Source organism: Plectropomus leopardus, chromosome 7 (assembly GCF_026936395.1).
Source record: "Plectropomus leopardus strain MGB_pleo_1.0 chromosome 7, ASM2693639v1, whole genome shotgun sequence".
Lineage (NCBI taxonomy): Eukaryota > Metazoa > Chordata > Actinopteri > Perciformes > Serranidae > Plectropomus > Plectropomus leopardus.
In genome coordinates, this window is record NC_142182.1 from 6994052 (window position 1) to 7008540 (window position 14489).

Here is a 14489-nt window from a genome sequence, read left to right on the forward strand (position 1 = left end):
GCACTGAAGGTTAGGTACGCTGTAAACTCACATGCTGATCTTACGTATATATATCTAGGAAACCAACTGCCCTCATAAAGGTAGGTAAATATGACTATTAGTTTTCATTTATGTTTATTTTATACCAAATTGTTACATTTTTTTCCACAATATTTTCTATTAAGATATTGTAATATTGTTTTAATTCTGCAAAATACTTCTTTTTGCAATCATATAGCACATAACGTAACGCAAGGTCATGCAAGGTAACGAAACGTAAAATTATTATATTAACACAGAGCAAAAGAGAGAGAGAGAAAGAAAAAAACAGAAAAAATAAAAATAAAAACAAAAATGCTCTTCATATGTTAAAAAGTGGTAATCTATAAAGAATGATGTACATTATTTGCAATGCTATGTAGGGTCAAGGAGAAATACTTCGTCTGAATAACTTTTTTTTTTAAAGATTTTTTTACAAGGCTTTTTGATTGCATAATTTTGTTTGTTTCATACAAATGACGGTCTTGTCTCAAGATGTTCAGAAAGGCATTTTGTTAAAGTGAAAATAACCCAGTAAACTAATCATTCTTTGTTCTGCTTACTTTATTTATCAAACACAATAATTTTCCTAAATAGTAAACACAAGTTAATTGAAGTCAGACTAACTTGATTTGTTTAAGTTGCTATCACTTACAAAGAAGTTAATTCCACGTGTGATTTTAAAGTTGACTTCACAAAAAGAAGTAAATACAACAACATTTTAAGTAAACCTAAGATATAGATATGAATTGAACATGACATCAGAATAGCTTTATTTCAAGGCAATTAAAGCTTGTCTTGTCAGAGTTTAAAGTGTAAAGAGGTGGCCAAAGCAGCATGTCTTGAGTATCAACTGATTTGTCTTGCATTGCCTGACACATAAATACATCTGTTTTTCCAGCATTACCTCTTTCTTCTCAATGTCAGTCTGTATCTTGTTTTCAAGATAGTCCAACTCTAACTCAAACCAGTCTACACGCACTGACATGCCGTCTACCTGGCTCTTCACCTCTGATCTCACAGTTCTCTGTACCTTAAAGAAGTATTTCACTGCTGCTCTTTTCACAAAACTGGACTGTTTATGCAATGCATAAACAGTGCTATATGACCAGAGAAAACAGAGAAAAGGAGCTGTGGCATTCACTTTTGCTCAAGAGGTAGAAAACCTACAAGTACCAAATAATCTAACACCTTATTTAATGAACAATAACTATATACTGGAAAATATTAAATTAAAGGTATTTTAAGTTGTGATGAACAACTTAAAGAATGCAAGAAACATACAAAACAAGCCATTTGAACGACTATCATAGATTTATAGTGATTTATTTCTAATTTGATCAGTTGTATTTGGCAGATTACTGAAATCACAAAGCATTTCCTAGACTGAGGCTCAGATCTTGAGACTTCTGCAGCAACTTCCATTGCTAAGGAGGTAAATGGCACAATTTTAAGTCAGCGATAGCAGATAATGATATTACAGTATTACTGTGCATATTTGCATTTGTTTGAAAATGTGCTGCAGGGGACATTTGTGAATTAAGGTCTCCCACACCATTTTTTCTAACATGTTGTTTAGCTTGCAAGTCAGGCCACTTCTTAATTATCAGTAAACTCAGTACTACAACATAATATCAGTCACTGGCTGGAAGGTGAGTTGATGCAGAATTTTCTTTTGATTCTTCAAAAACTGGAGGTAAAAGGGCCACACTTGATTCTGCCGGCTGTGGAAGCATAAAGATCAAGAGAGCAAAGTCTTAGAGAGTGAGTGGAAGGCTATTCAAACCCTTAAAAAAGGAGTATTCGAACACCTTCACCTTTTATTACATAGCAGCCTTATGCAATTAGACTCTATACAGACAAGTGAGTGCCTCTCTAAACGAGGTCCAATCAACTGAATTTACCACAGGTGGCCTCCAGTCAGGCTGTAGAAACACCTCATTGATGATGAGGAGAAATGAGAGGCTCCTGAGCTAAACAGACCCCTGCAAACATTTTGACATGTCGTAGTAGTAAAAGCACAGGTGTATTTGATAACATTAATAACAGCTGCATTCCACGTGGGGAGACCCTGGTGCTGTGCATATTGGCTCACTACAATAGCTCACTGGGACACTTAATTAAAATGAGCCATTATTAATGTTATCAATCTCACCTGTGCTTTTCCTTTTTTGACAAGTCAAAGTGTGTGTTGTGAAAAATATCTGTTAAAATGTCCATTGTGTAGGATTTAGAACCATCTAGAGGTGTTTTTGCTTCTCTTGTGTGTGCCAAGCGTGTAGGAGAACTACGGCGGCTGATGTGAAAGTGCAAACGTGTTTTATTTGTCCATTCTGGGCTACTGTTGAACAATTTAAATTCAGTTCTATTCAATTTATAAAGCCCGTTATCACAAAACACAGTTTGCCTCAGAGGGCTTAGGGAGGGGGAGGGGTGGTAAAAACTGCAAGAAGTGCGACCGAGGAGGGATTCCTCCTCCAGGATGGACAGACGCGCAACAGATGTTGTAAATAACAATTAAATTACAGTAATGACAAAAAGGAAAGAAAAAGATTCCACAGAAGAGGATCTGCTCCACATGCAGATATAAACAGCTCATTCTAAGGTAATGAAAACACAATCAGTACAAAAAAGTTGAAAAAGGTGAATTATTGTTTTAGTCCAACTAAAGCTGGATTTTTAAATATATGTAAACATGTTAGTGTGACTGAAATCACACCAAATCAAATTTTTGAAGTTGGACTAACATACCTGGAGCCCCTCTGGAGATAAACCAAAGGTGCAATCCTGTACATGGCACCTGTTTTATTTTACATTATTTTCAGGGACTGTATTTTAAATTAAATTGTTATTACTGATAGCGAGCATGTTTTTAGTGTTTAATGTCATTTATCTTTATATTTTGCAGCTAGGATCTCTGAGAAACACTCTTTCATTCTGCTCTGCATGTTAATGTATAGCAAAATGATAATAAAGCTGGATTGAATTCTTATATCCTATTTTTGCTTTGTCATTACGGGGTTCTTGATAGGGCAAAAAATGAATATAAGCAATTTTTGTAAAAAGGTTGCACCATACAGTAAAATGTGAAAAAAAGTGAAAGGGTTTGAAAACTGCCTGAATGCACTGTATTTGACATTGCTTCACTGAGGTGTCTACCTTGGTCTAGGTGCCCAAAATTTCTGTAAATATCTAGGAATCATTCAGTGTTTCCATCACACGAGAGAACACAGATTTTGGAGTGGCTGCAGACGCAAGATTTGGATAACATTTATTGATTTATATGATCTAAAATCAGCCTAAAAAGACAGTGAAACCTCTGCTGGTACGTACCAGGCTGTGGAGTCTCTGAGAGGAGACGGTGTCATTGCTGCTGTCTGGTTCTCTTTGAGTCGGGGCCACAAGTTCATCTATTTCTTCATCTGACTTCAGAGGGACTGCTGTCCTCAGGGCCGCCCTGTACATATGTGAATATACATAAAAGACAAATTCTGAAGGAATTCTGAGTCAGCCATTGAGAACAAAAACTCTATTTTCTACCAAAGGGTTTATTTGTATTTTCCTTATCTGGTTCGAAGGTTTAAGGATAGAAGGTGTCACATGTTGTACAGATTACAATGTCCTTGAAGGCAAGTTTGTGATTTCCAGATATATGAATAAAACTGATTTGACAAGGATTGTGTGTGTGCATCTATTTATATCACCTGATCTCCTGGACAGTGGGTGTGCTGCTCTCAGGGGCATCAGAGACGATTGGCTCTTTAAGGTGGCTGGACAGAGTCTGGTTTTGCCCTTGGGACACACTCTCATCCCTCTGAAAAACAAGAAACAGTTTTTAAAAATGCATATTCACCTTTTTTGCCAAGAGTGATACCACTCCCGTATCTGGTAGTTTACTATGAAGCATGGAGCCAGTAAATGGTGAGCTTAGCGTCAGTAATAAATCAAGAGGAAACAGTTAGCATGAATTGGATCTTTATCTACCTTTGGACAAAGTCAGGCTAGCATTCCCTGTTTCCACTCTTTACGCTGAGCTAAACCAAGCTAAACTCAGCTTAGCTATCTGTCACCAGCTTCATACTGAAGACATGAAGAGATGATGGTGCTATAAATCCTTTTCAAATGACTCCTGGCAGAAAGCAAATGAGCCATATTTCTTTCACCGAGGTTAGTATAACTCATCAAAACAAATCTGTGCACATAGACTGGAGATACTCAACTTACGGCCTGCGGGTAAATCTGGCCATGATGGGGTGCCAGGTGCCCCCCTGGCCATTTTCTAATTCACAATAAAAAGAAAGAGATTCACACTGTGAATTGTTTTTGTACTCTTAGTGGCCATAATGGCACCAAAATAGAGCTTGTTAATCAAAACAAAATGCCCCTAATGTCCTAAAATCCTAGAAATGTCCTGAAATGCTAAAAAATGTCCTATAATATTAGAAACATGTTAAAATCCTACAAATGTGCTATAATCCTAAAAACATACAAAAATCCTAGAAAAGTCCCAAAATCCTACAAACATGTTTGGGGCTGCTGCGACTGGCCTTGCCCCCCTTTCATTTTGCAAAAGTTGCCACCAAGCAAAGCAAGCGGAGTATCCCTAACATAGATTTAACTGTTTAGGTTAAATGTTATGACTCTTTAGAGTGTTTTGCGATTGCCAACAAATTAATTAGCTAAGCAGATAAATAATATACCTTTACTGTATATTTGGTGACAAAACTCTGCAATGATATCAACATATTTTGCCCACATTTAATCCACGGGGTATTATAATGTACCTGCACAGTGCTGGGGTCATGTGAGTCATGTGTCTTCATACTGCCTCTTCTGCGCTGCTTCATCAGGGAATCATACTCACTCTTCAACTGATCAAATTCACCCTGCAGTGTCTTCAACTGGACAGCCCGAAAAATAGAAAAACAAGACCACGGTAAAGACTATTAGGATTTGAAATTATGCATTTGCGTGTATTTATGTGAAAGGAGGTATGTACTGTGTGGACAGTATATTTGTCTATATGCCACCTGCAGAAGGCTTTGTTTGTGTGTTTGTTCCAGAGTGTCCCAGTTGCGTCTTGGCACGACATCCCAGTAGTCTGCCTTCATCCTGTTAAGGTCCTCCTGGGCTTTAGTAAGGTCCTTGCGACACACCTTCAGAGCGAGCTGCAGCTCCACAGGGTCCTTAGACTCTTCTTTAACGATGGAAAAAATTCAGACCAAAATATGCTTAGGGGCTGTTTGACTGTTCATTAGGTCCGGTAAGGTTTAGGTGGAGGTGGGAGATAACAAGTTGACACTTTTAGATGACCTTCATCGATAGTTTTACTTCAGCTTTTACTGCTGATTGGGATTGCTTAGAGTTTAGTTGTGTGCTGCTGTGATGTTCTATGTGCCTGTTTATTGTATTTTTATATAGTTTTAGATCAAATTTCCTCTTGAGGGATGTGAAAGGGTTCACCCCTTACCCTTCCCCATGCCCCGATCCCCAATAGCAGTCACTGACGTCAGGCTTGATTAGGACACCTGCGTCCTGCTAGTCAGACTGAAGCTGCCAATTAAGTGTTTTCTCTCTATTGTGCCAAATGAAATGACTCAAAATTGGGATTTTATAAACCAGGTTTTGTGTTTCTTGTTGCATTTTTTTTTATAATAAGTATGTTTTGCGGGGGGGGGGGCGGGGCTCAGCAGCCTGACAAATGGGGAGTGTGGATCATCCTAGGCATAACTAAGAAGTGATTCTGGTATAACTGTTTAACGTTTGCCAACCAAATACTGAAATTGACCTCTAGGACGTGTCTGATGGTTATTTTCCTCTCCTGGTTTACCCTAACCCTCTGGCACTCATCCAAGTCCAATCAGAGTGGGCCCAGGTGGGGTTATTAGGACACCTGGGCTGTGACTGGGGTTGGATGATTTTTTTGTTTGCAGCTTGCTGAGAGGCTGTGGTTTTTCTTTTCAGTTGATTTTGCCTTAATTGTTTTGGCTAAGTTTCCTGGGACTTTTGCTCTCCTGTTTCTGTTGCAAGTTTAGTTTATAAATTACTGCCTTTTTTTGCACAGACCTCTGCCTCCTGAGCTTCCTTAATACACCACCTGGTGCACTTAATTCCAGAGCCAACCAGCCACACCAAAAAAAATCCCACATTTTGTAGTGGTGCTGTTTTCAACCTTACATTAAAAGCTCTGAACTGAACTGAACTGAAAGCAAGGTGTATGGCATGCACATCTAAAGGACCTTTACAGGTGCTAGATCAAAAAATCAAACAAAGGCAAGAATTAAACAAAAGAACCGCACACTGTTTTAAAAGCTCCCTGTAAATTTTAATTGTGCAATGTTTCGATGTACCAGAGATCTTCGTTGAACATTTTCAAATCCAAATTTGAATTTGAAAATGCGTGACGAAGATCTCTATTAGAATGATACATTGCACAATTAAAATTTCCTGGCAGCTTTTAAAACAGTGTATGGATCTCTTGTTAGATAGTTGGGACCACTGCCTAAAAAACTCCTTGACCCTCCCCCATTTCATTTGCTTGCTGCCGCCCTCATAAATAACGAACGGTCCCTTAATTTTAGATATTTATCATTTAAAGATCTGGTTGGTTTGGAGTCTTTTGTTTTAAATTTCCTAATATTAAAGGTATTGCTAATTTTTTGCTTAGCATTTTTTGGGAAATATGCCTTTGCTATTTGCTTTCTTAATGAGAGTTAAATGAGAGGACTGAAGCAAGACAGCGTATAAGCTATACTATAGTTGCAGCTCTACCTGTATTTTCATCTGCAGGATGCTCCTCCTTCACAGATCCTCTTCTTAGGTCATTAAGCTGCCAGATCAGCAACTTGCGGGCATCACGCTCCTCTCGATACTGCAGATACTGGTTGGAGAGTTCAGACTGCAGATGATCCACCTGGAAAGGAATAGAGGATAGTGAGGTGGGTGAGAAAACATAGTGGTAATTTACCATTGACCTCACTATCGGAACAGAATCACAAACAAATCATTTTTGGGGGATAAAGGGATCTCTACCTGTGATCCTTAACAGCTTTTTTATAGAAATGTTCAAATACATGAAATGAATAAATGAAATGAAATATCATATTTAAGAGAAGGAATTAACCCTTTGAAATTAAGCAAATTGGCTTGATTTATTTCAAAAACATGGGAAGAGGGCAATGAGCAACTTAACAAGAAATGGGCCAAAAATGTGCACAAAAATAAATAAAAAAGGTTGCAGGAAAATTACCTGAAATAAAATAAAATATATTTGATGTAACATCATTTTCAATATATAATGCCATTTTTGTGACATTACTTGCCAAGTTGCTTATTGCCTTGCCAATGTCTGTGAAATGCATCTGAAAGAAGCACAACAAAACTAATGTCGATCAGGTTCTAAGGATTAATGTGGAAATTGGTCACACAAAGTTGAATGACCTTAAAAAGTCACATGAATAACAAATGAATAAATAGTGGTTAGAACATGTACCACAGCCTGCATGGCCTTTTCTTTCTCCCTCATGGCCTCAATGTCCCTTTGCAGTTGCTGCTTCTCCCTTTTCAAGGCTCCAATCTCAGTCTGCTCCTCTGCCCAGCGAGCTTGAATCTTCCTGTCACATTCCTCTGTTACCAGCCTCAGATGGGATCGCAGTGGTTCCAGCTCTCGGATTTGATCCTGCTGATATGCTGAACAGATGTAAGCTGCATTAAAATTATGGATCAGGAAACTATAGACCCAAGACAATTGTTAAGTAAAGTAAAAAGTAAATGATTGAGCATTTTGAAGGCATCAATCCCTTCAGGATATGAGATTTTGTGATAGGGACATGTCATTATGCGACACATTTTAGAGGCTGAATGATTAATGGATACAGTGCAAAAATAACTGAGAGATTAACCCTTTAAAACCTGGGCAAATTGGCTTTATTTCTTTGATAAACATGGGGAAAATATATTTTTTAATAAGAATTTTTGTCCAATGTTTTTTGAAAGCAATCACAACAGTTTGCTCTGGGTTCAAGGGTTTAAAAACTTGTGAAAGGCATTTGAAAATATCTCAAGGAAAGTGATGTTGCTCCAGGTTTCAAAGGGTCAATCAATGATAGAAAATAAGTTCCACATTAAACATAATCAAAACATGATTCAGCATAAAGGCACTGACCTAAAGTGTTTTCATATTCCTTTTTGATGGCAGAAAGAAGAGGTTGGTAGGTTTTGAACTCTCTGATGAAACAACTGAAGACATCACGGTAGACCTGTGGCCGGAGCAGATTATGATATGAGTACTCTCTTTGACAAGAACATGTGTGTATGGTAGCTCCTCTGGTTATATTGCCCCCCCTCAAAACCAAACAAAAACACAACACCTGTAGTTTTAGTTCCAGAAAGTTCGGCTCATGGGAGCTGATAGTATGCAGCTCCTTGTTCATGTAGCTCTCCAGGTGCATCAGCAGTTGAGGCTTTCTCCCTGAGCCTGCATAAATGTAAGTGCCACCTGTCCAGCACAACTACAGGGTTTATTACACACACACACACACACACACACACACACACACATAGACACCCACCCACACCCACACACACACACACACACAGTGTTTCGATAATAAGACATTATCAAATAACAGCAATCAAATATTCCATAATATAAAGTGGGTTTTTCATGAGTGACATTCTGCCAGGTTTGATGGACCTGTAGCTCGCTACCTGGTTTGCTTAGGGACTGTTTGTATTTTTGGTGGATGGTGCAAAACAGAGGAGGCATTTTAAGTATTTGTATGCATTGGGGAAGGTTTATGTTTCATATTTTGGCTTAGGGAAGGGCATACAACTTTAAACGGTTGTATTTTGGATTTTTTAAAATTCCCTCTGAACCCCAAATACCACCAGCAGGTTTGAAAGGCACATTTTTTGTGTTTTTTTTGTTTTGTTGCTGTTGTTTAAAAACGTCAAAATCCTACTGGTTATCATAGTCAGAAATAGTAAAAACTTGCATGCATTATTATTCATCATCATTTATTTTATTTTATTTTTTAGCTTTGGTAACTTCCATCCTCAAAACGTTTTGTTACAACTTACTTATACTGCACAACATCCTTAAGGAAAAAAGCTAAATATAGTGTCTTATTACCAATTCTATTTTCATGATTTTAAAAAATTGACAAAATCATTGTCACATTTATAATCACAACATAATAGTTACTTTTTTTCTTGCTCATTGCATTGGTGTAAATATAGATTTGAATAATAATAATAATAATTATTATTATTATTATTATTATTATTTTGGAAACAGCTTGTAACTTCATGGACGGTCGAGATTTAAAAAAAAAAAATCACACCCAGTCCAGCGTACTTCTCTGACAAGTAGAGAACAGTCCCTTACCTTTCTTGCTGCAGGTTGGACAGAAGCAACATCAGTATTTTCTCCATCTCGCCCTTCCTCTGATTTCTGGGCAGTGACATGTTTAAGTCTGCGGTCAAATGTAACTCTGAAACAAAACGAACAGAGCAAAATTACATTGAACATTGTAATTAAGTGATAGCTAGCTAGCTAATTTGTTACAATAAAAGTTTTAACATTTTCGCTAAATGACTATATTTTAATCACTTGCCTTTGTTTTTGTGACGGCGTTAACGGTGGAAATTTATTGTCTTTATATGGTGACATCTCTAGCAGCTATTTAAGGCTAAATGATAAAACGACCTGCCCTGAATTTGGTCCGGTTAGCTCAAGGTTGACTTTAGCATCACAGCTCACAGCGTTGTAACTGGGTTTCCATGGTAACCAGGACGGAGCGCGCAGCAGGACCCACATAGTTGACTGTGGCGCGCCTAACTAGTTTTCAAATTGTATAAGAGGAAAAGTTTCCTCTTAAATAGAAAATATAGAAATAGTGTTTCGAACAACGGTGAACTGCAACTTTTTTAAACGCGTATGTAGTTATCATTTACCCCTGACTCTAAAAACATAGAGTATGTGATAAAAAATAAACAAATGTATAAATACCGTATAAAACTGCAACTTCCAAAAATATAATAGCATAGGAGATATGCTTAAATCTACGCGAGAAACTATTATTTTCATATTAAATAAATAAAATAAATACACTTAGCTTCAATTTGCATGTTGGAAAAGGATCAGGAGGTCGTGTAAACTTGTTTAATCCTACCTCTTTGTTCAATAATTAAATCAATAACTCTCTTTTAAGTATTCATTCTTGTCATACATGTACCAGCCTACAGAAATACACAACTATATATAAATATTTACAATTCATTCACAGATCATAGTATTTACTACTTCTCACACATCTGTGTCCATTGAACCTTATTTATCTTAAAATCGTATTACCAATAATATCAATATCGCTATATGTAGACTGAGTGGTGTATGAAGTCCCTGAAAGCCATGGTACTTGAGTAAAGATTTCTTACCAGAAAAATGACTTTGGTAGAAGTTAATGTCACCTTGTTTTAAAATATCTGATATTAACTGTACTTAAAAAGGAACTATTGTATTGTAAATACAAGTAAATGCTGTTAATAACACCGCAAGCGGTCAAAATTACGAGAATTATTACGTTTATTTTTTGTAACATACGCCACCATAAAAAACTTATTTTTTGCAGTTAATTTATTTCTATCCAGCTAGCACGGATATTTATGTTCCACTTCCTCTAATACATCTACCACATGCGGATAAAATGAGAGATAAATATAAAATTATATAATGTTGTTTTTTTAAAAAAGCAATCTATAAATGTTACATCTTAAAAAAACTACAATTCCTAGCTGCCTTTCTCAGTGGAAGCCCCAAATCCAGGATACGGGTAGTGGAGCTGTGTAGTCATTTCAAGAGACAGTATCATAACAGAAAGCGTGCGGCTGAACTACATTACCCATCGGGCACTGCTCCAGCCTACAGTACATTCTGCTGCTTATCCGGGGATGTCACACCGCTGCTATTTTCTCCCCTCAGTCCCTCTCACTCTCAGCCTACAGCTCCAGCGGACTGACACGGGGCTTTGGACAGAAAGACCGAACAATAAGACACAAAACACAGGCCGACATGGCAGAGCTTGGAGCGGGAAGCCTGCCGTTAGGAGATCCTGCTTTTAACTACCAGGAGCACGAGCTGAACGAGCGACTGAAGCGGCTCTACCCGGCTGTGAACGAGGAAGAGACCCCTTTACCTCGATCCTGGAGCCCCAAGGATAAATACAGCTACATTGGGCTGTCACAGAACAACCTGCGGGTCCATTACAAAGGTTAGAGAGCTGCCTCAGCCCAGCAAGTAGTCACAACAGCAGAGGGGTCTCAGCTCAAATATGTCACTGTGTTGTTGCGGACGGGGGTCTGTCTTTCTCACCCGCACACACTCACTCACACATATGCGATTATGTTGATTGTGTATGCGTGTGTGTGTGTGTGTGTAAATCTAGTCTGAGCTGCCTCTCCTGTCCTGTAACCTTGCTTTGTTTCACAAATGAGCAGAGGAATGCCCAAATGGGTGACAGTGAACTCGCTAACCCTGACAGTTATTACCACCACACTGAAATTCACCTTCAACAACACGGCTCTCCTTTGTTTATTTACCGTTTATGACGTTATTTTTTTGCAGTAAACTGCGTCTGATGTTCTCCATAGTTTGTGCTGGAAATAGGGGGCACTAAGCAGCAATAACGACGCATAGACAGGGGGCTGCCAATAAGCTAACTAATGGTATTTAACAAACAAGAGCTAGCTAACAGCAAATACAGTAGTTAGCTTTGTGGCTAACAAGCTAACGCTAGCTAACCTTCCCTGTGTTTGGCTAAAACAGGAGGCTACAAGATGGACACGAGCCAAACTTGTTGTTAACATATTACAATGTAGCTAGCATTGAGCTGCAGTTGTTCAGTTTTTGTGTGTGTATGACAGCACCAAAATAGAATAAAAATGGCATTGTTGTGTTTTTTCTCGCGTGATTTCAGTGGCACTGTTCTGGAAGTCTTTTCCAGAATTTCGTAAATCATTTTTTCCAGCCTGGAAGCAACCGGTCCAACTCCATTCAGATCTATCTGTGTGTGTGAGAGAGCTCAACAACAGTCTCCAGCAGGCAGCCAGCTCGTTTTCAACAGCTGCTGACTGTGAGGGAGGAGGCCTCTGCGCATTGCATTAGGCCAAATGTACCGATCTTGTAATAAATCCTTGGTATCGGCAGATTTGGGCTTTTTCACAACAACAGCAACTTTACGCATCAGACGGTGCAATTAGTCACTTACTCGGATGGCTAATATATCGTCAGTTGAGACCACCAGGCCTATCCGCTGGATTATTTTAAACATCCAGTTCCTAAATCAAAACAAGGTGACTGAGTGAAGTCCTGTTCTTATTTTTCGTCAGGCGACGCGTCAGGGCAGCCCCCCTCCCCTCTCCAACACCAGGCGAGCTAGCCCTGCATCTGAGGCTCTGAAAAATCCCCACAGAGGCATTGCAAGGCCACTTTGGGCCCTGCTGGCTGTTTACATCAGTGAAACATGCAGAGGATGAGAGGATGCAGGCAGGCTGTGTAACCCATTTTGAAAAGCTTATTTGGCACGTACGTAGTAATGGTCCTGCTGTTTGTGAATAGCAGGGAAGGCCTATTATTTGTTAAAAAATCAAGACTTCCAGGCAGATAGCCAGATATAACTCACAGATTATGTGATGCATAATGGATCAGGGCCCTGCTGTTGATGTGGAAAGGTGGTCAAAAGTAACCCTTTGAAACCTGAGCATATTGCTTTCAAAAATAGAGGATGAGGAACAGAAGAAGTAAATACCACTAAATTATCAAGAAATAAGTAAAAATTACACCAGAAATTCCTGAAAATTAGTTAAAAACAATACAAAAACAAAATGAAACCGATAAAGATAGTAAAAACAAAACAGACAAAAATGAAAACAAAGCAAATGACACTTGAAAAAAGTGCTTCAAATGATAATTCCATTACATACATTTAAATATGTAATTATGATATTAAAAAATCAAGTTTTTCTTTTCTTTTCTTGATCCTAAGTTGAAAAATTAGTAAAAAAATACATGAAAATCTCCTGAACATTATTTTAAATAACACCCCTCCACCCCACCCAAAAAAGAGAGAAAGTAAAAGAAAGTAAAAGCAAAATGAAAAAACACCCCTAAGCAAATATGATTAGGGAAAAAGTGCTTAAAAATTATAATCATTCTGTAACATAATTCTAAATATTTAATTATGATAATTATAGATAGTTTTTCAATGGATGGATGGATTGATAGACTGATATAGCCAGGAATTTATTTTGCTACAGCAGCAGATCATAAAGGCATTGATCTGGAGCAGTAAAAACACAGCGATACACACATCACACCAGAAGAGAATATCACTAGAAAAAATAAACCAAAGCATATGCTGTAAGAATGAGATGTATATCTATAGATTATCTATAGATTATACAATATAAAGAATATACTTTAAAACTTATACAAAATTACTAAATACTAAATGCTAAAACTTTTTTTTAAAGATATACTATATACATATACATAAAAACAAGTGTGCAAATTGGTCAAAGTTAGTTAAAAGTTGGTAGACTAAAAGTTAGGTTAGTCTACCTGTTTTCTTTTTTTCCTTAGGTTTTAAAAATAATTTTGTAAATCTAATTTCATGCAGTGTCGGGACATTTCTTGCCAAGTTGCTTAATGCCTTTTTCCCCATGTTTTTGAAAGAAATCAAATTGTTTTTTTCTCAGGTTTCAAACGGTTAATATAAGCCTACATTCTGTTTATCAGTGGTTTTAAATTGCATTTTTTTGGTGAATGCTATTGAGCTCCCTGATGACCTCTGTTGAAGAGTAGTGACTAAAGGATTTTTCGTCTTGCCTTTCATTAGAATCAGGTGTATTGAGATCCTGCCACTCTGGCTTGAGTTACAAATGCAGTTGTCAAAGCTATGACATTGGTACAGAATGATGAATGGGCCCATGTTTGTCTGGAGATGACACGTCATGTCATGGTGCTGTTATGTAGGGCATTGAGTCTTTATGTCTATGAAAAGTGCACAGATTGAGTGACACTGCACAATTGTTCAGGGATGATATATAAATAGGCCCATTCTGGAGTGTGCAGGATAATTCTCCTCCTGGTAGTTCCAGCTCCTGCTCCGTTCCCTTACCCTTGTGGTTTGAATGCTATTTTGACCAGTGTGCCAGTTTTCTCTGTTCAAGGCCACACAGTGTCTACCTGCTCCTGTTGTGTACAGGAAGAGTAATATAACCAGTCTCAACAGATGGGTACATAAATAAACACTGCATCACATAAACAAACACATTGACTTATGGCTTATGAACACACCAATGAGCAATGTTATATTTATTTATTTTTTTATAAAAACTGTAGCACGTTGGTCCATGATGGATTTCTATGCATTATTCTGATGAAAAGATGATATCATTGTTCTTTTAAT

The 14489-nt window shown here is 37.8% G+C and overlaps 2 protein-coding genes across 4 annotated transcripts in view; one reads left to right on the forward strand and one right to left on the reverse strand.

Moving 5' to 3' along the window:
- Window positions 1-516: 516 nt before the first annotated feature.
- tsnaxip1 (translin-associated factor X interacting protein 1) lies at window positions 517-13933 on the reverse strand. 2 transcript variants are annotated; one of them, XM_088079764.1, is made up of 11 exons: window positions 12288-13933; window positions 9407-9512; window positions 8388-8528; window positions 8183-8276; window positions 7511-7707; window positions 6790-6931; window positions 5049-5215; window positions 4803-4919; window positions 3723-3832; window positions 3352-3475; window positions 517-1742 (listed from the first exon to the last, which is right to left on the reverse strand). In XM_088079764.1, exons 3-11 carry the CDS (start codon window positions 8466-8468, stop codon window positions 1653-1655), a joined length of 1122 nt encoding a protein of 373 aa, XP_087935890.1. In that variant the 5' UTR covers window positions 8469-8528; window positions 9407-9512; window positions 12288-13933; the 3' UTR covers window positions 517-1652. The 2 variants fall into 2 exon arrangements, with proteins under 2 accessions (XP_087935890.1, XP_087935889.1); XM_088079763.1 differs by lacking the exon at window positions 12288-13933 and adding an exon at window positions 9636-9914 and having other exon boundaries at window positions 518-1742.
- ranbp10 (RAN binding protein 10) overlaps window positions 10948-14489 on the forward strand; it is a 46996-nt gene continuing 43454 nt past the window's right edge. Inside the window, exon 1 of one of the 2 annotated variants that reach the window (XM_088079761.1) lies at window positions 10948-11291. In XM_088079761.1, the coding sequence (XP_087935887.1) occupies window positions 11093-11291 (199 nt within the window). In that variant the 5' untranslated portion in view covers window positions 10948-11092. The remainder of the gene's footprint in view (window positions 11292-14489) is intronic. The other variant, XM_088079762.1, reaches the window with a different exon arrangement.

Coding starts and splice junctions, on each gene's coding strand:
- tsnaxip1 (XM_088079763.1), bottom strand. CDS start 9,691: ATGTCACCATATAAAGACAATAAATTTCCACCGTTAACGCCGTCACAA. Junction 5,216..6,789: donor TCCTGCAGATGAAAATACAG/GTAGAGCTGCAA, acceptor CCATCGTTAAAG/AAGAGTCTAAGGACCCTGTG. Junction 4,920..5,048: donor ACAAACAAAGCCTTCTGCAG/GTGGCATATAGA, acceptor CGGGCTGTCCAG/TTGAAGACACTGCAGGGTGA.